General features: G+C 45.7%; 1 protein-coding gene across 1 annotated transcript in view; it reads right to left on the reverse strand.

The window, feature by feature from the left end:
- Arhgef3 (Rho guanine nucleotide exchange factor 3) overlaps positions 1 to 26,551 on the reverse strand; it is a 297,984-nt gene that overhangs the window by 121,878 nt on the left and 149,555 nt on the right. The window contains 1 exon segment of the mRNA XM_038350075.1: positions 21,659 to 21,721. Coding sequence (XP_038206003.1) covers positions 21,659 to 21,721 — 63 coding nt within the window.

The raw sequence follows: 26,551 nt of genomic DNA on the forward strand, positions 1-26,551 counted from the left end.
ATATTACATGCTGAGAGACTGCATGTGCCATTTGGTGTCATTTAATAACATATACATTACATGCTGAGAGACTGTATGTAAGTCATATTAAAGCTGAGATACTGTCTTAGGTTCCAAGGAATGGCAGTGCTTTCAGACTTAATGATTATACAGTTATGACCAATCACATCTCCCACGGACATTTCAAGGCCCCCAATTCAGCTCAGGATACTAAACCTCTGCCAGTGACTGTCAAGGTGGCAGGACAATTGACAACTGGGGTTTTTGCATGTCGTTGTGAAGAGACAGTTACAAGGATTATAGACTACACACATCAGAGGCTGCCTGGAGGCAACAGGTTTAGAGAACACAGGTTTCTTCAGTCAGAGTCAGGCAAGTGACCCTGAAAAATGAGACCAGAAGATGGAACCAGATCTGGGGGAAGAAGGCAGGAAAGAATGGCCCTGGTTATACGTTAGCCCACCCCAATATCCACCTCGACTGTGATCTACAGGAGCGTGGGAGGGCAGAGGTGTGGGGATGTGCAGTCCTGTGCATCCAGGGCTACAGGATCTCCATGACACAGGGCAGCCGCAGGATGTCCAGGAAGAATCCCAGTGAGGGCCCAGCACGGATGGCACAGCAGAGACCAGGGGCCTCCAACCAGACCAGTGATTCTTTATGATGAACGCCTACAAGTAAAGATGTATGGATAAAGGGCTTCACTGTGTGACTCTCTGTGTCACACCGCAGCTTCCAGGACAAGATTTTTCCCTTCTTTTTTTCCCCTTCAATTTTATTTTGGTTTATTGGGGGGAGGCAGGTGGGATTGGGAGGCACGAAGAGAAAGACACAAAGACTAAATAAAAAGAAGGCGAATAAGAGGAGGAGGAAGAGGAGTAAAAGAAGAATGGCCCTGGTTGATGTGATTGGCACCAGGAAGTGACAGTTTAGCAGAAGACACCAAGATGGGGGGGGGGGTGTAAGTGGGTGGGAGCCCAGGCAAACTCAGCTCTAGAAACCCCAAGAAAGCATTTCTGGGCCATGGCACTTGAGGGCAGCCCACAAAGGCCCACAGCATCTCTAGAAATTTTTATACATGCCACAAAACAATACCAGCTAAGTGAGGCAGCACCTTCTCGTGATCACAGCAGCTGGACGACAGAGGCAGGAGCATCCCCACAAGTTTGAGGCCAGCCAGGGCGAGGTTCTAACATCTTGTCTCAGGTCTACAGGTCTACAGGTCTACAGAAAGAATTTCAGGACAGCCAGGGCGAGGTTCTAACATCTTGTCTCCAAACAACAACAATGAAAAGGTAGGGTTATGAAAGACCAAGGGTAGAAGGTACGGCAGGTTTAGTCTACCACGGTAGGAAAGAGTATTTTCTCACAGACACTGAGAAGCAGAACAGGTATTTCATTGACTTCATTCTTCTCTAATTCTTTAGCCCATCCGTTGTCTTCTTGCATGAACCAGGGGTGGCCACACTCACCCCTGCCCCGCCTTCACCCACTTCTATATAGGAAAACCTATTATTTTGAAAGATAGTTATCGACATATTGAAAAACTAATTTCCCACATGGGTTTTTCTGAGCAGATGTGGCAGCGGGTCTAATAACTACTGTCATTTTGAGTAATTGCCAGCAAACGTGATATTTTGAGACCCAGGCAATCTGTGTGATATGAACAGACAATTATCATAGCGCTCTTTCTTTTGGTAACGATGTCACAGGTGCCTGCTAATACTGCTGCAGTTTACTCCTGTTTGCAGAACAGAAATGTGCATTTCAGTGGGAATTAGCAAAAATAAAGGTGTGTGTGTGTGTGTGTGTGTGTGTGTGTGTGCGTGGTGGCAGGGAGAGAAATCAACAATGGTAACACTTCAGGGCATTTCCAGAGCAGAAGATGGCAGAGGACCTGTGTCACTATGCAGGAAGGGAGCATCCCTGAGAGGAGGGGGCAAAGGTGCCTGCTTAGCCTGGCTCCCCCGAGGGCTGCAGGAGAGTCCCCCTGGGTGCAGAGCTCCCTCCCAGATGATTCTCAGGCAGATGAAGCAGTTGCTGAGCCAAGCACTCAGGCCCGGTGAGCCCTCGGGAAATGCGGACAGTATCTGGTTTCTTGCTACCTTTCTACCTTTTGCCTGGCATCTTGACATCGATATCAGAACCAGTCGAACTCAATGGTCTCAGGTGTCACTTTCCCCTGCAGAAATCAAGGAGTTGGCCCTACATCATCTAGACAAGTTGGGCTGAAATAAACCTGACTCAATTCAGTCATTTAGGTCTAGGGAAAGAAAACAGCATGGAGTCTTCAAATACTCAAAATGTAAAAAGCCTAGTCCACCTATGTGAAAACACATTTCCTAGTACGGCAGGTTGGTGTTTTGTTGATTTATCTGGATGGTTCTAATGTACAGTCCACTGTGGTGGGGGAAGTCCTGGAGACAAGAGTTGGAGGCACCAGGTCACATAAAAGCCAATTAACCCAATCCAGACAGCTCCTCATAGGCAGGCCCACAGGCTGGTCTCCTCAGGGATTTCAGGTCCTGTCACGCTGACAATCCATATTTGCTGACACACGGGGACACCAGGAAACTTGAGCCAGAAGTGACTGTTGGCCATGGCAAAGGCAAGGGCTTTGGACAGATCCTGAGCCTGAGGTGTTGTCTGGGAACCATGGACTGACTACCTATTTTTTAAAGGGACTTTGAGTTCACAACGGTCAAGGTCCTGGGGGCAGCTTAGAAAGCCTACACCTGCCTGGACCCTCAGGAGGAGCGCGGATCCCTGTGGTCGGCAGCAACAAGGAGTAAAGTCCTATTACCAACCTGAAACTCCCCATGAAAGCAGACCCACTCCCCCCACACTGGAGAGGGTGTCTCATTCTTCTAAAGCTTACAGGGAACGTCTAGCCCATCTTGGTGGTTGTTTCGGATTTGAGACAGAATCTTACTAGGTAGCCTAAATACTCTTCGGAGCTCGTGATTACCTGCCTCTTGCCCTTGCCACCAGAGTGCTGGGATTAGAGAAATGTACTAGCATGCCTAGATTTAAAAGAAGTAAATTAAAAGAAAAACTTTATACTACTAGGCTAGGGAGATAATTTAGTTAGTAAAGCACTTGCCTTGCAAGCCTGAGAACCCACCTTCAATCCTCAGAATCCACTGGGGAGGGGGGCAGGAGTGTGGTGGTGTTTGTTTGTAATCCCAGCACTAGGGAAGTGGAGACAAGGAGAACCCCAGGGGTCACTGCCAACCAATCCAGCCTTTTTGACAAGTTCCAGGCCAGTTACAGACTCTGTCAAAAAACAAGGTAGACAGTCCCTGGTGAATGAGACCATCGGGCCTCCATACACATCTGAACACACACCTACTGTATGTGCACGAACATGCATGCATGCATACATACACACTCTTTTTTTAATTTGATATTTATTTTGATATTTAATATTGATATTTGATATTTAATTGGATATTTATTGAGCTCTACATTTTTCTTTGCTCCCCTCCCTGCCTCTCCCCTTCCTCCTTTAACCCTCCCCCAAGGTCCCCATGCTCCCAATTTACTCAGGAGATCTTGTCTTTTTCTACTTTCTACTTCCCATGTAGATTATATCTATGTAAGTCTCTCTTAGTGTCCACATTGTTGTCTAAATTCTCTGGGATTGTGGATTGCAGGCTGGCTTTCTTTGCTTTATGTTTAAAAACCACCTATGAGTGAGTACATGTGATAATTGTCTTTCTGTGTCTGGGTTACCCCACTTAAAATAATGTTTTCTAGCTCCATCCATTTTCCTGCAAAATTCAAGCTGTTTATGAGTTGTACAAGTTCCTTGGTAGAATTTTTGGGATCGCTTATGTAAACTATCATATCATCAGCAAACAGTGAGAGTTTAACTTCTTCTTTTCCAATTTGTATCCTCTTGATATCCCTTTGGTGTCTTATTGCTCTAGCTAGGACCTCAAGAACTATACTGAATAAATATGAAGAGAGTGGACAACCTTGTCTTGTTCCTGATTTCAGTGGAATCATTGGGAGTTCCTCTCCATTTAGTTTGATGTTGGCTGTTGGCTTGCTGTATATTGCCCTAATTATGTTTAGGTATGTTCCTTGTATCCCTGCTCTCTCCAAGACCTTTATCATGAAGGGATGTTGTCAAAAGTTTTTTCGGCATCTAATGAGATGACCATGTGTCTTTTGTTTTTCAGCTTGTTTATATGGTGGATTATGTTGACAGATTTTCATATGTTGAACCATCCCTGCATCTGTGGGATGAAGCCGACTTGGTCATGATGTGTTCTTGGATTCTATTTGCCAGTCTTTTATTTAGTATTTTTGCCTCAATGTTCATGAGTGAGATTGGTCTGTAATTCTCTTTCTTAGTAATGTCTTTCTGTCGTTTGTGTATCAGGGTAATTGTAGCCTCATAAAAAGAGTTTGGCAGTGTTCCCTCTGTTTCTATTGTGTGAAATAATTTGAGGAGTATTTGTATTAGTTCTTCTTTGAAAGTCTTATAGAATTCTGAGCTGAAACCATCTGGTCCTGGGCTTTTTTTGGTTGGGAGACTTTTGATGACTGTTTCTATTTCTTCAGCAGTTATAGGTCTGTTTAATTTGCTTATCTGGTCTTGATTTAATTTTGGTAAGTGATATTTATCCAGAAAGTTGTCCATTTTCTTTAGGTTTTCCAATTTATATAAAAATCTGGAGAACAGGTTTTCAAAATATGACCTGATGATCCTCTGTATTTCCTCCATGTCTGTTGTTATATCCCCCTTTTCATTTCTGATTTTGTTAATTTGGATATTCTCTCTTTGCCTTTTGGTTAATTTGGATAGAGCTTTGTCTATTTTGTTGATTTTCTTGAAGAACCAACTCTTCGTCTCATTGATTCTTTGTATTGTTTTCTTTGTTTCTATTTTGTTGATTTCAGTTCTCACTTTGATTATTTTCTCTTGTCTAGTTCTCTTAAGTGAGTTTGCTTCTTTCTGTTCTAAAGTTTTCAAATGTTCTGTTAATTCACTAGTGTGGGATTTTTTCCAGCTTCTTTATGTAGGCGTTTAGTGCTATGAACTTGTCTCTTACCACTGCTTTCATTTTGTCCCATAAATTTGGGTATGTTGTATGGTCATTTTCATTGAATTTTAGGAAGTTTTTAATTCCTCCTTTATTTCTTCTTTGACCCATTGATGATTCAGGTAAGCACTGCTTAATTTCCATGTGTTTGTGAGTTTTCCAGAATTAGTATTACTGTTGACTTCTAGTTTTAAAGCATGGTGATCTGATAAGGTACATTGGGTTATTCTAATTTTTTTGTATTTGTTGAGGTTTTTGTTGTTACCAAGTATGTGTTCAGTTTTTGAGAAGGTTCCATGAGGTGCTGAGAAGAAGATATATTTTCTGTTTGGATGGAATATTCTATAGAATTCTGTTAAGTCCATTTGAGTCATAACATCTGTTAGTTCACTTATTTCTATGTTCATTTTTTGTCTGATTGACCTGTTCAGTGGTGAGAGTGGAGTGTTGAAGTCTTTCACTATTAGTGTGTGGGGTTTAATATATGATTTAAGCTTTAGAAGTGTTTCTTTGGCTTATGAGGGTGCCTTTGTATTGGGGCATAGATGTTCAGTATTGAAATTTCCTCTTGATGGATTTTTCCTGTGACTAATATGGAATGTCCTTCTTTGTCTCTTTTGACTGATTTTATCTTGAAGTTTATTTTATTAGATATTAGGATAGCGACACCCACTTGTTTCCTAAGTTCATTTGATTGGAATATTTTTTTTCCCAACCCTTTACTCTGAAACGATGTCTGTCTTTGAGGTTGAGATGCATTTCTTGTATGCAGAAGAGGGATGGATTCTGTTTTCATTTCCAGTCTGTTAGCCTGTGCCTTTTTATAGGTGAGTTGAGTCCATTTACATTAAGGGATATTAATGACCAGTGATTGCTATCTCCTGTTAATTTAGTTTTCATCGTTGGTGATGTTAATTTGTGCATTTTTTTCTCCTTCGGAATTTACTGTAATGAGACCATCAACTGTGTTTTTGTTGGTGTAGCCATCTTCTTTGGGTTGGAGTTTTCCTTTTAGTATTTTGTGTAGGGCTGGGTTTGTGACTAGGTATTGGTGAAATTAGATTTGTCATGGAATATCTTGTCCTTCTATGGTGGACCAACAGTTTTGCTGGGTATAGTAGTCTGGGCTGGCATCTGTAGTCTCTTAATGTCTGCATAACACTTGACCATGATCTTCTGGCTTTCATTGTCTCCAATGAGAAGTCAGATGTGATTCTGATAAGTCTACTTTTATATGTTACTTGGTCTTTTTCCTTTGCAGCTCTTAATATTCTCTCTTTCCTTTGTATGTTTAGTGTTTTTATTATTATGTGGAAAGAGGACTTTTTTTTGGGGGGGGGGATCCAGTTTATTTAGTGTTCTGTAAGCTCTTGTATCTTCTTAGGCATGTCTTTCTTTAGGTAGAGAAAGTTTACTTCTATGATTTTATTAAATAAATTTTCTGTGCCCTTTGAGTTAAACTTCTTCTCCTTCTTCTATACCTATTATTCTAAGATTTGGCCTTTTTACATACACACAGTCTTATAATGACTGCCAACTGAACGACAGCCAGACCCAGGAACAAAGTGTATTAGCATTGGGCTTTCCTCTGGCCATTCTAAAACATAGGCAGATCCACGGATTTTCATCCACAGCTTGAAATGAAGTAAGAGTAAGCCGCAGATCTCCTGGCCCTGCCACGCACCATGCTGCCATGTGGGAATTTAAAAGGAATCCTACAGAGGGCAAGGGGCATGGGGGGGGTTGGCTGTCCTGTAAGCAAGAGATGCATTGGAAACAGCAAACATGCTCTGGCCCCAAGAAACTTTCCACCAATCCAAATGGCTTCTTTGCACCCGGGTCTTCAAGCCAAGCTCCTGTGAGCTGCTCAAGCCCTTGAGAAGGACAGGAAAATTCTTCCCTCACACGGTGCTCATGGTCAGACAAAACTAAAGAATTCTATCAGCTTTATTTGCTGGATGTGCAGAGACGGCAGCCCATTTGTGCCCACAGGACACAGGAGCAACCCTGCTTTCACACCTCGTATTTCTAGCAGGCTATGGCCGACCCAGGCTACCCTTTCCCCCTGGGGAACCTCTGGTGGGACCAGGTGGCTTAGGAACAGCTGACCAAGCCTTCTTGCCTTTCATTTGGCCCTGATAGTAGATGTTCTTAAAGGGCAATGGAATAGTTATTAACACTCCTCCACTGGAAAATGTTTGTGGTCACAGCTGAGTGTGCCCATGACAGCTGCTGACAAAGGACTCCCACATCAGAGAATCAAGTGACATCTTAGCGTCGAACCTCCTCTCGCTTTCCTCAGCTCATCTAGCCCGGCCTACTTCACTCCTACTTATCCGTGGGGCTTCGCTTGGTTTTTCTAATGAATCACATAGGGTGTGCTTTGAAAGACGGCCTAATTAAAACGTAGTATTTTAATTAAAACCCAGTGTTTGCCAGAAGAGAAAAGGCCAAGTGTACGGTGCCCGCTCATGGCATGTGTCTTCCTCCACCATCCCAGGAGGGAGAGAGACTGCCTGGGAGGAATCTCCACTCAGCAACCAGAAGACTCTTCCCAAACATAGACCGTACCTTTGCTTAGCATAGAATTCCCGCAGCTGAAGTCTTAGGCAGGGCAGAGTCAGGTTCCTGCCCAGCACCTAAGAGCTCCATCTGGGTAGGAACAACACAATCCATCCTACCACAAAGGCTGTGCACCTGCTGTTCCCTGCTCACACTTCCTTTCTTCTCCCCACAGACCCGGTCACTTCCTCTTCTTCTTTTATCTTCCTCTTCGCCAAGGGGCCATCCTTGACCTCTCATGACCAGGCCGCGGTCCTTGGTTGGATTTCCTAAGGCAGCTTCCTCCACATCTGAAGATTTGCTTTTTCTCCCATCGCATCCCTGCTGCTCTGACCGTGAAAACCTTCTCCACCACTGGACCGATAGGGTTGGAATCAAGAATGTCCCCCAAAGACACTGGGCTAAAACATGGCTGTGTTTTAAACCCTGGGCTTGCTCCTGGGCTTTGGGGGAGCAGCCAGGCTAGGAGCTCTCAGACCTCATTTGTAGGGGATGCAGTGATGGGTCTATAGTTTGATGAGCGAGAGAAACTTGGGCGGTGGGACTTAGTTACATGGAGCGGATTTATCTGTCCCTGTCTCCCCCTTCCTGGCAATCATAAGGTGGGCAACCTTTTTCCACTATAGGCTCCATGCCATGACATTCTTCCTGCTCAGCCAGGTTCAAAGGAGTGGAGTTGGGCAGCCTTGCCTAACACCATGTGTGAAAATAAACAAGTGGTCTTTTAAGTTGATTATTTGGGGGGAGGGGTACTTTGTCTGCAATGGCCTGCTCACCATGAGAGCGGAGAAGGCACAGGACATGCCCAGTCAGTAAGGATATGAATGGACAAGAAACAGAACCAAATGACATTGACATGACCTGTGAGGACTCTGTTATACCAGAAATGTATTCCATGTCACAAAAAGCCATTCCTAAGAGAAGGACTCTCTGTGGCCCTTCCCCACCGATCTGAACTTTCTCCCCAGAAGCACACATGCCTGTTTGAGACCACATCACATGGACATCATCTCAATGTCTATTCAGTTAAACATCACCCTTCATTCAAACACAACCCCCCCCAGGTCCCTGGGGCAATTCTGTCCTGACTCTGGTTTCCCAGGAGCCCGTCCATCATGTGTAACACGCAGCACCATCTTCCACAAAACATCGCTGTTTCAGGAGGTTTCCTCAGCAGACCATGGAAGAAGCCCATTTTTCAGGAACTCTGCCTCCCCATGTGGATGACCAGCAGAGCGGCCAGCCCTCATTCCTGTAGGCTGGCAGTCATTTCAAGTTCAGCCCATCTCAGTGTCTGGTTATGTGCTGGAGGGAAATCTTCACCAAGGGACACAGCAACGTGTAAAAGTGCCTCGTGGCAGAAGACACAATGTTGTGGGGGCACAGTTGCTAGAAACGAGTTAGTCCTTCTGCCGCCACACAGAGTGAGAGAACGCACAGTTTGGAGAGACGCCTGTACCACAGCCTCCACGAACTCACTCCCTCCTTCTAAGACACCCATCTCCCAAAGTTTCCAGAATCTCTCAAAGTAGCATTATAAGCTGAGGAACCACTACTGGAAACATAGACCTGTGGGTGACATTTCAGCTTCAAACTGTAAGAGACCCTGAGAAGTAAAGGTTTGTGTGTCTCAAAATTCATAAACTGAAATTCAACCTCAGTGTGAAGGCATGGCGGGGTGGGGGGGGGAGACCTCTGGGAGTTGATTAGGTCATGGGGGTGGGACCCTCATACATGGGGTTAGTGCCCTTAAGGAGATCACAACGAACTCATATTCTTTTTCTTCCACATGAGAGTACAAGAAGCCGACAGCCTGCAACCCTGAAAGAGGCCCTCGCCAGAACACAGCTGTGCTGCCATCCTGTTCTCCCATCAGTGGCTGAGAAGGCAGCCAGGCTATGGTAAATTTTTTAAGCAGCCTAAATGGAATCTCATTTAAAGTAGACCTGTCTCTGTTAGCTATAAGTGAGTAGTGTTTCTTTTGTGTTACCTGCTGATTTAGACACACACACACACACACACACACATACACAGGAGGCAGGCAGAGAGACAGACAGACAGACAGACAGACCTTGCACTTAAATTTGGTAAGATTAAGCAGAATGACTCTTCAGTCTACTTCAGTCCTCCTAAGGCCCATTCAGAACTTCTTAGAGTTTTCCACCATTGTTGAGGCTTAGAGTTAGGAGCGGCATCTTAGATTATATACACTTTCAAGTCAACTATTCCCACAAGGCAGGAAGGGGTCAGTCTGTCAGGGTCTCAGCATCACTGACTTGGCTTCATGGTTCCCCCAGGAGCCATGGGTGAAGGAGACTGGGACAGAATTCTCCATCTAGTTGAGAGAAGCAGGCATAGCGTCAGCCGTTAAAATGGACGCTCTCATTTGAATGGGATTGGCCAGAACATACTGCAGGGTGAGGTACAAAGCACACGCTGGCACTCCACCATCGACTTAGAACCCAGAATCTGCTCTTTCCCTGACCGTGGGTCAGCAAGCACTGGGTGTTGATTGAGAGCTCTTTGCAGTTCTCCCACTCTGTGATGGACACAGTGAGTGGTGGCAGTGTCATTAAAGGGAAAGAAAAAGACACCCGAGAGCGGCATGTTGCTGATAGCCACAGAAAATTTCCAGGTCTACCGTGATCCTGAGACACCCTCAAGAGTGGCTGCGGCGGCAGAAGTGGATGGCACCGGCCCTCTATGTGACGGTGTGGATGGTATGCGTGCCATAGAGCTCCAATAGCCTTCATCTTTCTGTTCCAATAGCCTTCATCTTTCTGCTACTGCCTCAGAGAGGCCACACTGTTTTCACGATGTCTGTTCAAGTAGAGCTTGATTTTCCTCTTGGTTTTTTTTTTTGTTGTTTGTTTTCATTAAAAAAATAAAAGGAACGTAAGTATGTAGAGGAAGAAAGAAAGACATTCTTAAAATGCTGCCACGACCAACTGAGTCTTGCTTTCAGTAACTTTCAGAGAAAAACAGGAGGCAATGAAGTAGCCACCCATTTCCTGGTGTTTATTGAACTTAGCCTGTGTCAACTACTGCTCCAGATGTTTAGAATGTGAGAACACAAAATAAGGTATATTCTAGTGTCGAGAGACAGGTAATAAAACATGTATGACTGCAGCACGTCACAGCTTCCACTGTGAGATTTTTAATTTAATTTGCATTTCTATTTTTACTTTTTTTATTTTTTGTTTTCTTTATGGGGAGTTGCGAGGGTGGAGGCTGGATACAGCGGGATGGGGAGATGGGTGGGCTTGGGGTGCACGATATGAAATTCACAAATAATCAATAAAAAGTAAAAATAAAACAAAATATATACAGTGTGGCAGATGAAGGTAAATATTATAAAAAAAATAAATCCAGGTAAAAGAAAAAGGGGATCCTAAGTGTGAAGGGTGGGATGAATTTGCTATTTCCAATAAGAGGACAGAAAATGCCTTTTATGGACATCTGAAGGAAACTGAGGCAGAAGCCACAGGAGTGACTAACTGACTTTCCACATAGAGAGAAATGACAAATGCAAATGCCCCGAGGTACAAGGAACTAGCCTGGGTAGAGGTCAGGACAACCGGAACACAGGGAAGAAGGAGCGGTGTAGCAATCAGTTAAAGAGCAGCACTGGGCTGGGGTTTGACACCAGGAGAAGGTGTCAAAGCCACTGAAAACGAGGGAGGCCCGGGGGAACACAGTAGGATTGGGCTTAAGGAGAGCTGCTGTGTTTATCTGCGAGGAAAGTGGGTAACAGAGAGGCAGGGGCAGAAGCAGGGAAGCTCAGCAGGGGGCCCTAGACTTGTCCATCCACCAGAGACAATGCCCCCGACAACCGTCAGCTGGAGCAGGCCAGTATCCTTTGAGTCTGGACCTATTTAAAGGCAATCTGCCACACAGTTCTCAACTCTCAACTACTGGTCACAAAGGCTTGGATTTCAGAGAAACGCCATCAAAGGGAACCAGTGGCAGAGAGTCCTGCTGACCAGAAGTCAGAGAAGTGGCTTGTTTAAAACAATCTCTTAGCTAGTTTGACTATTAATACTGAGTGTCAACTTGGCAGGCTGTAGAATTGCAATGCAGACCAGTCTCTGGCATGCGTGTGAGGGACCTAGATTTGGCCAAAGGAGGCAGCAGCACTCTGTGGGTTGGAGTCCCAGCCCGCAGGAAAGAGAATAGTAGCTGAGAATTAGGGTCCATCACTAACTGCTTCCTACATGTTGGCACCCCATAAACACCTGACCCAAGCTCCTGCTGCTATGCCCTCCCCGTTAGGATGGACCAAACCCTCAAACTGTAAGATAAGCAAGCCTGTCCTTGTAGAGGCATCTCATTTGTATTTTAATAAATAAAGCTTGCCTGAAGATCAGAGAGTAAAACAGCCCCAATGGTCAGCCTTTCAGACCAGGCAGTGGTAACACACACCTTTAATCCCAGTAGCCACACTGGTTGCCACAGAAACTGGGTGGTGGCTGCCTTTAATCTCAGCCCTAGAGAAGAATACAAGACGGGAGGAGACAGCTCACAGACACAGTCTCATTCTGAGATTCCTGGAGGCAGGATCACCATTTTCAGACTGGGGTCGAGGTAAGAGTCAGTGGCTGGCTGCTTTGCTTTTCTAACTTTCAGGTTTAACCCCAATTTCTGTCTCTGAGTTTTTATTAATCGTGCTTCATTTGGTGCCCAAATGTGGGGCTGTTTTACTCTCTTATTGTATTATTAAAATACAAATGAGATTCCACTACATGCTCTTTCCTCTCTGCTTTTGTTAGGCTTTCTATCACAGAAAGAAGAAAGTGGCTAATACACCAGTGTAGTGGTACAGGCTTCTGATCCCAGCCTCTTAGGAGGCTAATACACCAGCGTGGTGGTACAGGCTTGTGATCCCAGCCTCTTAGGAGGTGAGGCCCAGGGCAGCTTGTGCAACTGAGTAGGAACCTTTCTCAAATGAAAAAGCAAAAAGAGAACGGGGGCATAGCTCAGTGGTGGTGAGTCCCTGCATTCAAACCCCAATAGCACACACACACACACACACACACACACACACACACACGCACGCATGCATACACACACTTATCTTTTCTCCTCTAACAGGAATATTACCCTATAGCAATGTCAAAGGGAAAGGCACCATGTCACTTCCTTCATGGAGACAGGCGTCAGACACACAGTGAAAAGTAAGACAAAGAAAACAGCTTATGTTAGTGAAACCAGAACATATACCCAGAACAAAGATGGGCCATGGTACCATGATCAAGTCATATGAGAGAAACTCGATTAGGCAAGAATGGAAGGAAACCACCGGGATTATTTACATGATTTTTAGGTAGCTCCAGGATGCCAGAGGGGTACATATTTCCGTAAACAGTTTAAAGATCTCAGAAAGAGACCTTTTCAAAAAGGCTTATTGTTATTGATTTATTTCTATGTATACATGTGTTTTGCCTGCATGTATGCCTGTGTATATCTGGTGCACAGAGGACAGAAGAAAGTGTTGGATCCCCTGGGACTGTGTCAATACAGATGACCTGTGAGCTACCATGTAGGTGATGTGGATCAAACCCAGGACCTCCCGCAAGAGCAGCAAGAGCTCTTACCCACTGCGCCTGCAGACACCCTGCAGACACGGAGCTCTCCAGCCAGCAGACTCGGAGCTCTAAATGAAGCATACACAGTGGAGACAAAGTAACTTTCCCTACATCACTCACGGTCACAACCTGCTGAGATCTGCCTTTGGAAATGGCTTAGTTTTAATGTGTTTGTTTTTCTCTGATGTCCATGACGTAAAACAATAAGAAGCAGCAGGAGCAGCACAAGAACTGAAGCGGATGCTAACGCAGCCCCACACTGAAGGTGGAAAGCATTCGGTAGTCTTTATTTTTATTTTTTCCTTCATTACTGCTTGCACTAGAGAATGAAAAGGATCATTGTTTAGATCCGGGATATATTGAACACAACACAACTGTTCGTCACTGGAGAATTATGATTTAGAAAGAACTATATTCAATGTTTTATGAAATAATAAACAACAGTATAAAAGAAGGAAGCATCACTGGTCAGGGTGGGGGACCACTGTGATATATCCACAGAGTGGAATATTTTTAGTGATAAAAACATAGTAAGAGGTCAAAGTTATGAAAGACATCGAGGAAACTGGTGTACATCACTCAGGGAAAGAAACTAATCTGGAAAAGGCCACACACTTTGAGATTCCAACCACGTGACATGTTGAAGAAGACAAAACTGGAAGCGGCAGGCAGCAGCTGTCTCCACTCTTGCTAGGGAAGAGAAGCCAGCAAGTAGGGTTTTTAGCAGTGACCATGGCTAGTGGGACACTGAAGCAGGAAGGAGAAGGACACTTGAGCAGAAGAAGTTCAAAGTCAGCCCGGAAAAACAGCAAGACTCCATCTCAGAATCAACAAGCAAATAAAGTCTGTGTAAAAGGGAAGGGGCCATTGCAAAGCACAAACCTCAAAGATGCCACATCCTGTAAAGGCCACTACACCTGCCAGACAATGGTGGCGCATGCTTTTAATCCCAGTACTTGGGAGGCAGAGTCAAGCCAAGCTCTGTGAGTTTGAGGCCAATCTGGTCTACAGAGTGAGTTCCAGGACAGCCAGGGCTACAGAGACAAACCTTGTCTCGAGAAACCACCACCACCACCACCACCAACAACAACAACAACAACAACAAACAGACACTACACCCTAACCCTGTCTTTGCATCCACTTATGTCTAAATATTTTTCAAAGAGTTTCCGCTCCCTGGTAACTAAAATATTCAAATATATCAGTCTATGGGGCCCATTCTTTTTTCGTTGGTTTGTTTTCCAAGACAGATAGGGTTTCTCCAGGTATCCCTGGTTGGCCTGGAACTCAGAGATCTGCTTCCCAAGTGCTGGGCTTAAAGGCCTGCGCCACCAGCGCCTGGCATGGGCGCCATTCTTACTCAAACCACTGCACTGGTATTTTTTGTGCTTACTACAAGCAAGGGGCTAAATTCTTCAGTAAACTAATTCATTTCCATCCTCACAGCTTTAAGGAAGGAGGTTGATATGATTTCAGTTTTATGGGTGCGTCAAGTTCTGGCCCCAAGCTTCCAAAGACTGTAATTCTGACCATAAATCTAAACAGGCATTAAAGAGTGCAAGAGTCCTCATTGAACCTGAACCACGCTGATGTCCTCTCACTGGGAGCCCAAAATGACAGCTGACCTGCAAGCATTGAAGCCCTTAGCATCCGTGAGGCTCTTCAAAATCCTGGGGTTTCTTTGTCATTGAAAAGCTCATGCATGCATTGCTTGACCTTTGACCTAAGAATTCTAATAACGGACCAGACAGAAAGCAAGATGCTATGTGCTTATGTTAATACTTGTCAAAGCTAACGTGCGATGGCAGACTCAGATCAGTCTTCTGAAAGCGGGGTTCCTGCTGCCTTGCCCGCAAAGGATCCTATAGGCAGCATGAACAATAGTGCAACCCGAACTCAAATGCCCACAGATTACAGATGCACGCATGCTAACAAAGGCTGATCCCCACAGCCTGCCTGGTTCCCTGGGCAACAAGAGCATTGTTAATACCTGCCCCAAAATTCATCAAGGCCTCTCTGACTAGGGAGAGGCTAATCTCCCCAGGTAGCAAGCGCCAGAATGGCCAACGGGGAACAAACCTGCAGAAACGGTATCTTCTTTTAAAAAATTATCTGGACTCTGTGAAAGAGATAAAATAATTGTTCTGTTACTGTGTGTCTGGTTGAACATATTCTAACAGTGAACATGGCTTTTGCTCCATGGAGACAGGAAAGCATTCTCCCCGTTTACACCAGCATACATGCTGAGTGTCCATGCAACACCACAAGTCACTAGAATAAACAGGGAATGAAGCATGGGTGTGCCTGCCACATCCTTCACAGGGTGCTAATGTGACCAACTAGATGGCCTATCAGTCATCCAGCACTCAAGCTGCAGAGCCAGAGGCTTTGTGCCCTTTGTGTCCTGAGCAGTGTGGAGAAGCTCTGCCATTCAGTCTCCTGGGTCTGAATCTACTGCAGGCTTTGACTGTGAAGCCGCAGGTCACATCCAATCCCCAAAATTCTCGTCTTCAGAAAGGGTCAGGGGACGGCTGCGAGAACCGAGTGAGGGGTTTGGAAAGCACAGAACATGTGACTAGCTCAAGCACCTCTCGAGGCCATGCTATTCGTTAATGCAGTAATAAGCATAGTAGCACTAGGACGCGTTGGGCAGACCTCGGGCACGCTTTGGCTTCCACACGCCCTTTCCCTCATCCTCGAGGGGTGAGGTATGATGAAGAGCTAAAATGTAAGCAGCCTCAGATCCACCATGCAGCAAGCGCTCACCTGGCAATGGTGGCTACCGCCATGTTTATCTACTGGGGAAGACTCCAGCAATGGAGTCCTGCATCCCTGACACTCTGATTCATGCTTACACTGGAAAGCTAATGAGGCCGCTCTGACACATCCTTCCAAGGATCCCAGACTGAGACTCATTAATTCACGCATCCACGCATTCATTCCAGACGTGTTTACAGAGCACCCATGACAAGCACTGTTTGCCGTGGGAGGTCACGGGTTGTCAGTAAACTTGTTAAGGAGTGTGGCTGTACCACTTGCCGTAAGAAATTCAGGGCAGTCTGCTGAATGAGCAGAGTCCAAAAGACCTCCTAGCATTAAGCGTCCGGATAAATCCATTAATCTTAGCTTCTGTCCTCGAATGTTTAAATCCTACCTTCTTTCCTTCCTATAATGCTCTGACTTTCCAATGTTTCTCTCCTCCCTCCTTTCAGTCATCTATGCAATGGAAGGGATGCTAAGCCTATCTTTAGCAAATGTTTACTGAGCATCTACTATGGGCTAAGGCCTGTGCGGGGTGCTGAGTACGGGTTAAGGCAGAGCACAAGCTTCCTGTGAAGAGCTCTATGACTGTCTGGGGAGAGTGAGAAGCCAGCAGGCCTCCCAACGCTGGGTGATAATGGTTATGACAGGAACACATCTGTGATGGTGGGATAATTGGGAGGACACGGGGAAACAGAGCTGAGAATGGCCAGAGGGAGGAGCACAAGGAACGCTGGGAAGTTTTGGTTGGCAGATGGATATGAAGGACACGTGGGTGAGAGTCCGGGGAAGTGCTAGGTGAACAGTGTGTATTCCAGACATAGGGGATAACATGTGAGAAGGCCCAGGGACGAGACAGAGCCTAACGACTCTGAGAAACTGTACATGGATCAGGCGAAAGGCAGGACAGGTAGGCAGGGCTCAGATAGTGCCTGCTTTGGGAGTACTTGAGGAGTCTGGGACCTGGAGATGGGGATTATAAACTGCCTGGTGGTGAATGAATACAGGGAGGTCAGAACTCAGGCACACACGTTACGGGCTCCGTTATGGAGGGAGCCCTGAGGTTACTCCCCTGCACAGAGGGGCCCTGTTTCTCACCTCTCATTAGGAGAGAGAGAGAGAGAGAGAGGGGGGGGGGGTCTGAGTATGTCTAGACACCTCATAGGGGACAGACAAGGTATGGTCACAGCTAAAAGAATTCAAAAGCATGAGGTGTGGTATACACTCCCCAGTATTTCATGCAGGAGCTTCAGAAGGGTTTATCTTGGTCCCTGTCAATTGGCAAAAAAAAAAAAAAAAAAAATACAGGAAGAATGTGAACTCCGCTTTGCACACACCCCTCCACCCTGGGTCAAATCTCAGGTCCTTACATCACCTTTCACAGAGAAGCCTCACCAGGACTGAAAGGAAGGATCACTGCCAGCCTCACTGTCACCAGGCAAGAGGGCCCTCTGAAGGAGAGGGACAAATGTCTACAAGCACCTCCCAGACTTAGCATGGAATGGTGTAAACTGCCTTCTGACCTCCACATACATGCCACAGCATGTGTGTACACATACACACATACATACAAATAAACAGAAATTTAAAAATTATATGTGCTTATAGGAACTTAAAAGGCTGGCTTGTAACACATACAGCATTTAGGAACATGTGGATGTCTTAAGTTTGTGGACACAGAAGACAGCAACAGACATCAAACCCGATGGCACAGCAGGCTGGCAAAGCAACTACTTCCTCGGTTTCACTGCTGCCCTTCAGTGTGTCCGAAACAGTATCACTTCATTCTGTTCTGTATGTCTGAAATATTTTTGCAACGCAAGCATTATAAAGAGGCATGAATAACGACAGGAAGGCAACATGCCAAAACACAGCTGCTGCTTTGAGGTGGGTCCATCGAGTGTCTGACTCTTCACATTTCCCTAAGCTTCCACAGTGAACCCCTGTTCACCTTTCCTAGGGCACCATCACTGGGCTCCTTTTATGCCCAGCCCAGGCTCATTGGCCTCAGGCAGAGCTGAGTTATGTAGGGGCACAGCTGGCTCTCCTGCCAGAGCCTTCACATCGAGAACCAGCTAGCTCTCCACTCACGCAATCTCTCAGCCGTGAGGATTATAAACCAGCAAACTGCAGAGGGCCGTACTTCCTTTCCATGCGCAGCCCACGCGCACCCTCTGACGTGAGAAGGGATTTGGAGGCGGCTGCCAGTACCCTGCAAATGGCTCTCAAAAATACACACTGCCTTATGTTTTGTTTCTGAAATAGTCTGTGCTCTATGCTCTCCGGAAGCTGAAGGCTCAATTCAATTCACTGGAGGATCAATTCCAGTGGTGGAGAAATAAGACATCAATTATTTTGCCAACCATGGAGACATTCCTGTCCCAACTGAAGAACGATTCTTTAGAGACAGGTCACCCTCCCCTGGTCTTCAGGATCTTCTAGTGTCCCCTCTAAAAGGAGTGCTCAATGGACGGGCTTGGCCAGGGTCCACAAATGGGTCCACAAATCACAAATCACAGTGATTTAAGAGGTTGCTAGACAGTTCAGGTTAGCCTCAAACTCACAATTCTCCTGCCTCTGTCTCCTAAATGCTGGGACTAACTGCATAGGTGTGCATGGACTGCAAACATTCAGCTTGGTGGTTTACTTCTTAATCACGGGTAAATTCACCAGTGCAAACAGTTCCTAGCTTTTTACATACAAATGTATTTCTTTAAAAGGGGTACTCCTTAGGGCTCTCTCTCTCTCTCTCTCTCTCTCTCTCTCTCTCTCTGTCTGTCTCTCTCTGTTTCTCTCTTGGGGTCTCTCTCTGTCTCTCTGTTTCTCTCTTGGGGTGTGTGTGTGTCTTTGTGTGTGTGTGTGTGTGTGTGCGTGTGCGTGTGTCTGTCTCTCTGTTTCTCTTTTGGGGGTGTGTGTGTCTGTCTGTCATCTGTCTCTGTCTCTAATTCTAAAATATTTACTAAATGTGCACTGTTTTCTCAGCATTAGGCGAGGACTGAGTGGAAACCTGACTACTGACCCTTAAAAATGCCCATCCTCTTATCTAGTAACCTCTTGTTCAAAGCACACATGCCGTGGCCGTATTACCACATAGGAAGTGGAATCAAAACTGACGAGTGCCTTTCTCACTTTCCTAACCCTCATATCCTCCACCAGGAGCAACTAACTGAAAGCCACCCTTCTCCCCCCGACACTTTCCACCTACACACAGCAATAGGGTCAAAACAACTCTTCAGCTGGTTGTGGCACTGCTTTAGTCCCTGCTACAGAGACAGGAGGATGGCCTGAGTTTCCAGGTTAATGGCCTCTGGGGACAAAATTATGAACTAGCAACAACAGAAGCAGTACCTCTTCAGGGTTGCTGCTGTGAGGGTTCTCCTGGAGATCACCACTTGGATGCACGAAAACAAAGTCCTTTTAAGCCACCCAATGGAGAAAGACCACTTCCTCACCAGAGTAACTGATTCACTGGGCTCAGAGTTTAGATATCGTAGCATTTATGGTGAGACAGCTTCTCGTGGGTGGCTCCACCCACCACTAAATTCAGTTTAGCTCATCTGAGTGTACACGGGGTGGCAGGTTTGAAGTGAGAAACTCCCCTCCTGGCCATGCTCGGTTCTGTCACACTTCCTGTCCCCTCTATATGACTCTAAGGTCAGTGGAACTTTCAACACAGCCGTCTCATGCCCTACAATACCTTCCAGGTCTCTAATGTGTACAATTGTTATATGTAGCAGTAAATGGAGGAACTCCAACCTAGGTTCTGGACAAAAAGCCAAGCATATCAGAAAGAAATGGCTGAACCCCTAAAATAGCCCCTTTAGTGAAATGGGTGGAATTTTCTTGTATAAAATCTCATTACTGTGACAAAGCATGATGCATGAGTTGATCAAGATAAGAGGAAACATCTGAAATTGCACAGGGGAAAATCATCATCTAGAAATTATTCATTAGCTGAAGCCTAGGTGACCTGAATAAGAAGACCAGGCAAAGACAAATCAAATTGAAAATTGCCAGTAACCCTTTCTGCTCAAGGGTCAGCAGCTCTCTGATAAAACACATTTGGAGACATACGTTTCAAAACACGAAATGCCACCTTGAAGCTGAGCAAACCTGATGCAGGATCTTAGAAATGCCTGAATAAAAGTCCTGCCCAACACCCAGGTGGCTAGAAGTTTATCAGCCTCCAAGGACACTGAATGCATGATGGCTAAAGACTTTGGAGATCTGGACAGTCTTTGGATTCTAAAAGTTTGACAAAATTAAGCATATCCAAACAAACAAAAAAAAGTCTTATTGCTGATGAGAAGTTCCATAGCTTCACCTGTCAATTAGACAATATCCAATGAATAAAGAAAACCCCAGAAGAACGCCTTTCTGTTTTGTTACCATGACAACCTAGTAAACTAACCCAACTCCATCAATCTGATGGTGTTAAAGACTAGGATAGATAAGCACCTGGTGAAATAAAGACACATCATTAGCAGTCAGCTCAAGATCATTCCACCAAGGCTGTTACCTCAGGAAATTTGGAAATAATTAAAAATAGCTAAAAGAGCATTGTTCATATTGGCAAATAAATGACATTAAATGAGAGCCTAATAATTTATATTCAAAGAGCTTCCCATTTTCACAATGATTTTAGAAGACCGATTGTCCAACCAAACGGAGAAGCTGAGACACAGATAGTGGAAGTGGCTTGACCAAGGTTCCACTGCTAAATATTGGAGCTGTCATATATCATAGAATGCTTTCATGGTCTCTGTAGGAAACACCACAGTGTTACATGGATCTACGCTGCACGAAGAGTGAACCATGTCTAAGATGAATAACTAGGAGGACAGGAGGAACCTGGGAGGCCTCAGCTCCCACTCTAGCCCCCAGCCTGGATAAGAAATGGAACACACTATCAAGGAGGCTTCTCAGTTGCGTCAACAGAGTCCATGAACAGGAAGTCATCAAAACTAAACATCCAGGAAATCCAAAGGACGTTTCCGACCTCTGACATCACAAGCATTCGGCCACCACATCACTGAGCCTCTTCTGCAAGCTGTGCTTTTGCAGAAAAACACAACGCAGTGGGTGTTTATTGTGCACTTAGCAGCTAGCAGGTATTATGCTTGCCTTTCTCATCTTTACTGTCTTACTTGACTCCAAAGTCACATGGAGTCTTTTCGGCCTCATTTTCCAGATGAGGAATCACTCCACATGAATGCTGAGTCCAGAATCTTCACTAAGATCTGCTGAACCCAGAGCCACTCACTTTATCATGCTATCGGAATCGTCTTCTAGCCTTTGGGCCAGCCGGCTACTAGGATTTCCATCAAGTCACTGACTCCACCCACATCCCAAGGGAGAAACAACCAACCGCTCTATCTTCTTGAACCAGCCTTTCAAACTGCACAGTGGGATTAATGTAGATTCTACGCAGATGCCTAAGTCTCTAATTCATTTTATAAGGGAAAAAAATATGTGGACAATAAAAAAGTTGGCTTGACATTCAAGTTGGCTATATAAGTGTCTCTAGTAAAATGGAGACGAGATAAAAACGAGAAAATCCTGTTGGTGACAACTGCACAGTTGGACGATGGTAACCCACTTCAAGTGCACAGCATGGTAACAAATTACATCCACGCTAAGAATAGAGCTGCCATGGTGTGCAGGGGAGGAGTGGGAGGTAGAAAGGACCAAACTTACACTTATGTCAAGACTGCACAGGCTGATGGCGTCTTCATCCTGGGCACTCTGCTTTCGCTTCCGCTGCAAAACAGATGGAAAAACAATTAGACAGGACTGTGGGTCTGACCAAGAAAGAAAAGCAGTCATAGTGCACGCAGCCCTTCTCACTACCACCATCCACCCAAAAGCTTCAGCCAAGGACACATGGCAGTCAGTTCAAGAACCATGGGGAATTAGTAAGCTCTGAGGTGAGGTAATTGGTTTATATTATTATCATTCATGACAACACACACACACACACACACACACACACACACTGTCTCACTCACTCTCTGTATTTTTTCTTTAAATGTTTCAATATAACATTTAGAAATTTAGATAGTAAGGTCTAGTTCTGACTGACTTGGAAGAACAGATCAGAAAGGAAAGAAAATCTAATTTCCTTGGAAATACCTGTTCTAAACCTTGTATTAGGCCATGATGTAATCAAAGGCCACATTCTGGAAATAAACTTAAACATTGTCTCCAACCTTTCCACCGAAAGTTATAAAAACTGACACTTAGGGATGGAGATAGGGTAGCTGGATAGTAGCCATTTGCCTAGATTGTAGAATTTGATCCCCAGAAACACATGTGTGCGCGCGCGCGCACACACACACACACACACACACACACACACTCACATTTTAGAATCAGAAAAGTCATTATTCTACTACAGATACTTCAAATGAATTTATGGTCACACCACTAAATTAGATGCAGAAATCTATTTTCCCCTTTATAAAGCACCAAAGACTTCTATCTATAGACTACAAGAAAGCACATCCAAGATATGCTCAGCTGTCTTCAGCATCCTCAGGTCTGACTGAGCCAAGGATTTCTTGGGTCCTCAAATCTGTAGTGATGCTGCTTAGAAGAAAAGCTGCAGGATGACCCGGATGACTGGTGTGACGTCACGGGACTGTCTGGAGAGGTTTGGAGTCTGTAACACCAAAGAAGCCCACCCGCTTCTCATTCAGAACTCTGAATTTGCACAAAGGCAGGGCTTGGACAGCGACCAGAACTGTGCATGATCACTTGAACAAAGGTTTGCTGTGCAGTTCTCTACCAGGTGCCAAGCTCCACGTTTGCTTCTGGGAAGGCATGGGTCAGCCATTCCCACAGCTAAAGGACGCGCATCCACGCAAGAGAGGCACAGCAAAGGTGATTTGCCCACTCTAGACCCCAGGAAAGCCATTTCACTTTTCTCAACTCCAAGTTTGGGATGGCAGGGTGGCGGTGGCATCAGTCCTCAAGAAAGGAAAATAAATCTATCTTTGGTTTTCCTGTGGTCCTGGGTGTCAGGCCCATGGCCTTATGAGCCTCGGTGAGCAGAGTAGAACACCAGCACACACCGTTGGTGCTCTGAAAGTAGGCTGGAAGCGCCTGGAGTGCAATGATGGAGGTCTTCTCCCGGGAGGACGCCCTCTATAGCAGTGAATAAAGCTTCAGACAAGGATGGGGATGGATTGGGATTTCTTTTTATACAGCCAGCTACTAAGCTCTTGGCATCAGCATCTCAAGGATTCTGCGACAGTCTGTGCCACTTCAGTGTGAAAGCTTAGAGGCCCCGCAACTCCATTACTCTAGAGGACCAACCCCCCACTTCAGCTTCCCAATTAGCTAAGGTTACAGGCATGTACTCCTGCATCCAGCCAATATGGTAACTTTTTGAGATGGGTATGGCAAGAAATAGTTCCCATGGTACAGGTTGATAAACTGAGGTTGGCAGAGATCAGCAATTTGCTGGAAGTTACACGTGATGCTATGCTACTCCAAATTCAGGATTCTACTTCCAAAGGCAAACCCTTCACACTTAGTTGACAGCATTGTAGCAAGGGTGCATATCTTACCCATCACTGGGAATGTTTGGTGGGGTCTTCTACTTGGAATACTTGTCCTAGGAATGCACAGCAGGGCAAGAAGGCAGATGTGTGTCAACCAGCAACGTGCACTAAGTGTAGTAACAGCTGCAGGGAGGTCCGGCTGTTTGGAGGAACCCAGGCCCTCCCCGAGTTTAGCTGTTCCTACTTTGAGATATGCACCTGGAATCTTGATGGGATGGAGCAGGAGGAAACTCAAGTGTCAGATATTATCTATAAAGCCAAAACACCACTCACCAGGCCCGCCCACTGTGGGCACCACAGATGAGGCGTGTGGTATCTGGAACAAGTGGCCGGCCCTGTGCAAGCCTGGAGTAAAAGCGACACAGCCATGTGACATGACTTGGAATTGTCAGGTCACCTATTTTGTGATGTAACAAATTCTGTCCCTAATGTCCAAGTACTTTGTCAGAGTGCACAGTTCTCTACAGAGGCTGGCTGGTGAGGAGGACAGCAGGAGGTGTCTTTTCTCACCAGCACCTCTAGAACCCACTTGTTACCCAATATTGGAACCTGGGACCCAGCAAGGCATCTCCCTGAGTTAAGTCTGGCCATCAGATGTCCTTTGGTAGCCCTTTCAATGATGCTGAAGTCAGTTACTCTAAGAATTATCTTTAAAAACCCACATGGAGAGGCATGGTGGCACACGCCTTTAATTCCAGCACTTGAGAGACAGAGGCAGGTGGAACTCTGTAAGTTCAAAGCCAGCCTGGTGTACACAGTGGGTTCCAAGACAGCCAGGTATACACAGTAAGACCCTGTCCCAAAACAAACAAATACACAAACAGAAAGGAAGGGAGGGAGGGAGGGAGGAAGGAAAGAAGGAAGGAAGGAAGGAAGGAAGGAAGGAAGGAAGGAAGGAAGGAAGGAAGGAAGGAAGATAGTCCCAGCACACATGGGGGCTGGGAGAGATGGCTCAGCAGTTAAGAGCACTGGCTGCTTCAATTTCAAGCACCCACATAGCTTACAACAGTCCCAGGGGATCTAACAACTCTGGCCTCGGCAGGCACCAGGCACACACGTGCTATAAGACATACATGCAGACAAAACACAAACACATAAAATAATTTTTAGTTGTTGGTTTTAAAAAGAAACCCACACATATTACAAGATAAAAGCTGCATGGATTTTGAGAGAAGGATTTCTTGTCAATTCTCATTACACAGGAAGATGACTAGGCACCACTGGCAACAAACAAGCCAGAAGGATTTTTTTGTTTTTATGTTTTTAAAGAGAGGGTCTCACTATGTGACCCTGGCTGATCTGGGAGTCACTATGTACACCAGGCTATCTCTAGGCTCTACATGTCCTGACTGCAAGCGAGTATCACCACAGCCCGCTAAGAAGTTGGAAGCTGGAACTCCAAGTCAGAAGCAAAAACTTCACAACGCATCATTTAGTCATTGCTGAGCACTTCTGTACCAAAAGCTGCTCTGGGTCCTGGAAATCGGCATGGGCAAGGCATCTCCCTGATTACTAACGGGGAGCAAAAGGAAGCTAAAAGGATTCGCATTGTGGTCTCTACTGTGAGTGAGTCAGGCAAGACAGGGATCAGATACTGGGTAATCTTTTGCTTTCTAGCGTTTGACTTTGCATGCACCTATGTGCCCATGTGTGCGGAAGTCACGGGCCAACGTCAGGTATCTTCTTCAGTCACTTTCAATCTTACAATTTTAGTATTTTTAATTATGTGGGGGTATATGCAGGTGCCAGAGAGGTCAGAGACAATGCATCTCCCTGGAGCTGGGGTTATCGGAGGTTGTGAGACCCCTGGGACCTGAGCTCAGGTCCTCTGCAAGTGCAGTATCTGATCCTAACAAGTGGACATTTCTGCAGCCTTTCTGCTGCTTGTTTGTTGAGACAGACACTCTCATAAACCTGGAGTTTGCCGGTTGGCTGGACTCGTGATACAGCAAACCCTAGGAATCCCTCTGTCTCCACAACCCAGAGCTGGATTACAGGCATGAGCACCTAGCTTTTATGTGGATGCTAAGAATGGAACTCGGGGCCTAGTGCTTGCACGGAACATGGTATGAGACAGCCTGATTTCTGTAGCCTGCATCTTTTGAGAGGTTTTGTTCTCTTCACTGTAGATGACGCGACCACTTGTCATCCCCAGCCTCCAACTCCAGAGAGACCCAAGTGAAAGGAGAGACAGGACCACACGGGCACCCACTCCAGCTCAGTGGACCCTAGGAAGGAAGGTGTGCAGGGGAGCAGCCACACAAACGCACTCCAAACCTAACTAGGACGGGAGTTTCCCAAATACCGGGAAGCTGGGCTCATGTTCATGCTCATGAACAATTCATGGAAGACAACACCAGCCAGAACCAAGCCGCAGAGATACCGAAGTTGAGCGACAGCACCTGTTACGGTCTAATCAGGCCAATAACAAAGGTGACACTTCAGCCTATTAAACATTTACCACGTGTCCCTTGCAGACAGACTTATCTGTAGAAGCTCATTTGAGCCTGAAACCACACTATGAGGCAGGTGGGAACTAGAGAGTTCTCCATTCTGCAAGCTCTGAGCGGCCACAGATTTGCCTAGGGTTTTATAATCAGCAAGTGGAGGGACCTGGATCCATCCTAGGTCTGCGTGACTCCATGCTGAGCAGTCCCTATCTCTCATGCTGTCCTGCACCCAAATCTGGGATGGCACTTGTGACCTGCAGAGGGTGCACAGTCTACAACAGGTGAGGACGACAGAGACACCTTGGTGACTACCTGGAGACCCTGGGACACTGTCCATACTGGGTTCTTTCTGTGGTCTTTTCAGGTTCCAAGCATTGCTAATCTGCCTGCTCTGGGGTCACAGTCACATTACTTCTGTAAGGTCGTAAGCCACCAACAAATCAGCCAGGAGCGTCTGGGCAGGAAGGTGGTTGTGTGTTCAGATATTCACACATTTGCTCTGATGATTTCCAGTCAATTTGAGAAGCCAGTCCCACCCTGCCACTTCAGGTTCTGCAGTGAGGGCGTCACCCAGT

The sequence above is a fragment of the Arvicola amphibius genome, chromosome 12 (genome assembly GCF_903992535.2).
Source record: "Arvicola amphibius chromosome 12, mArvAmp1.2, whole genome shotgun sequence".
Taxonomy (NCBI): Eukaryota; Metazoa; Chordata; class Mammalia; order Rodentia; family Cricetidae; genus Arvicola; species Arvicola amphibius.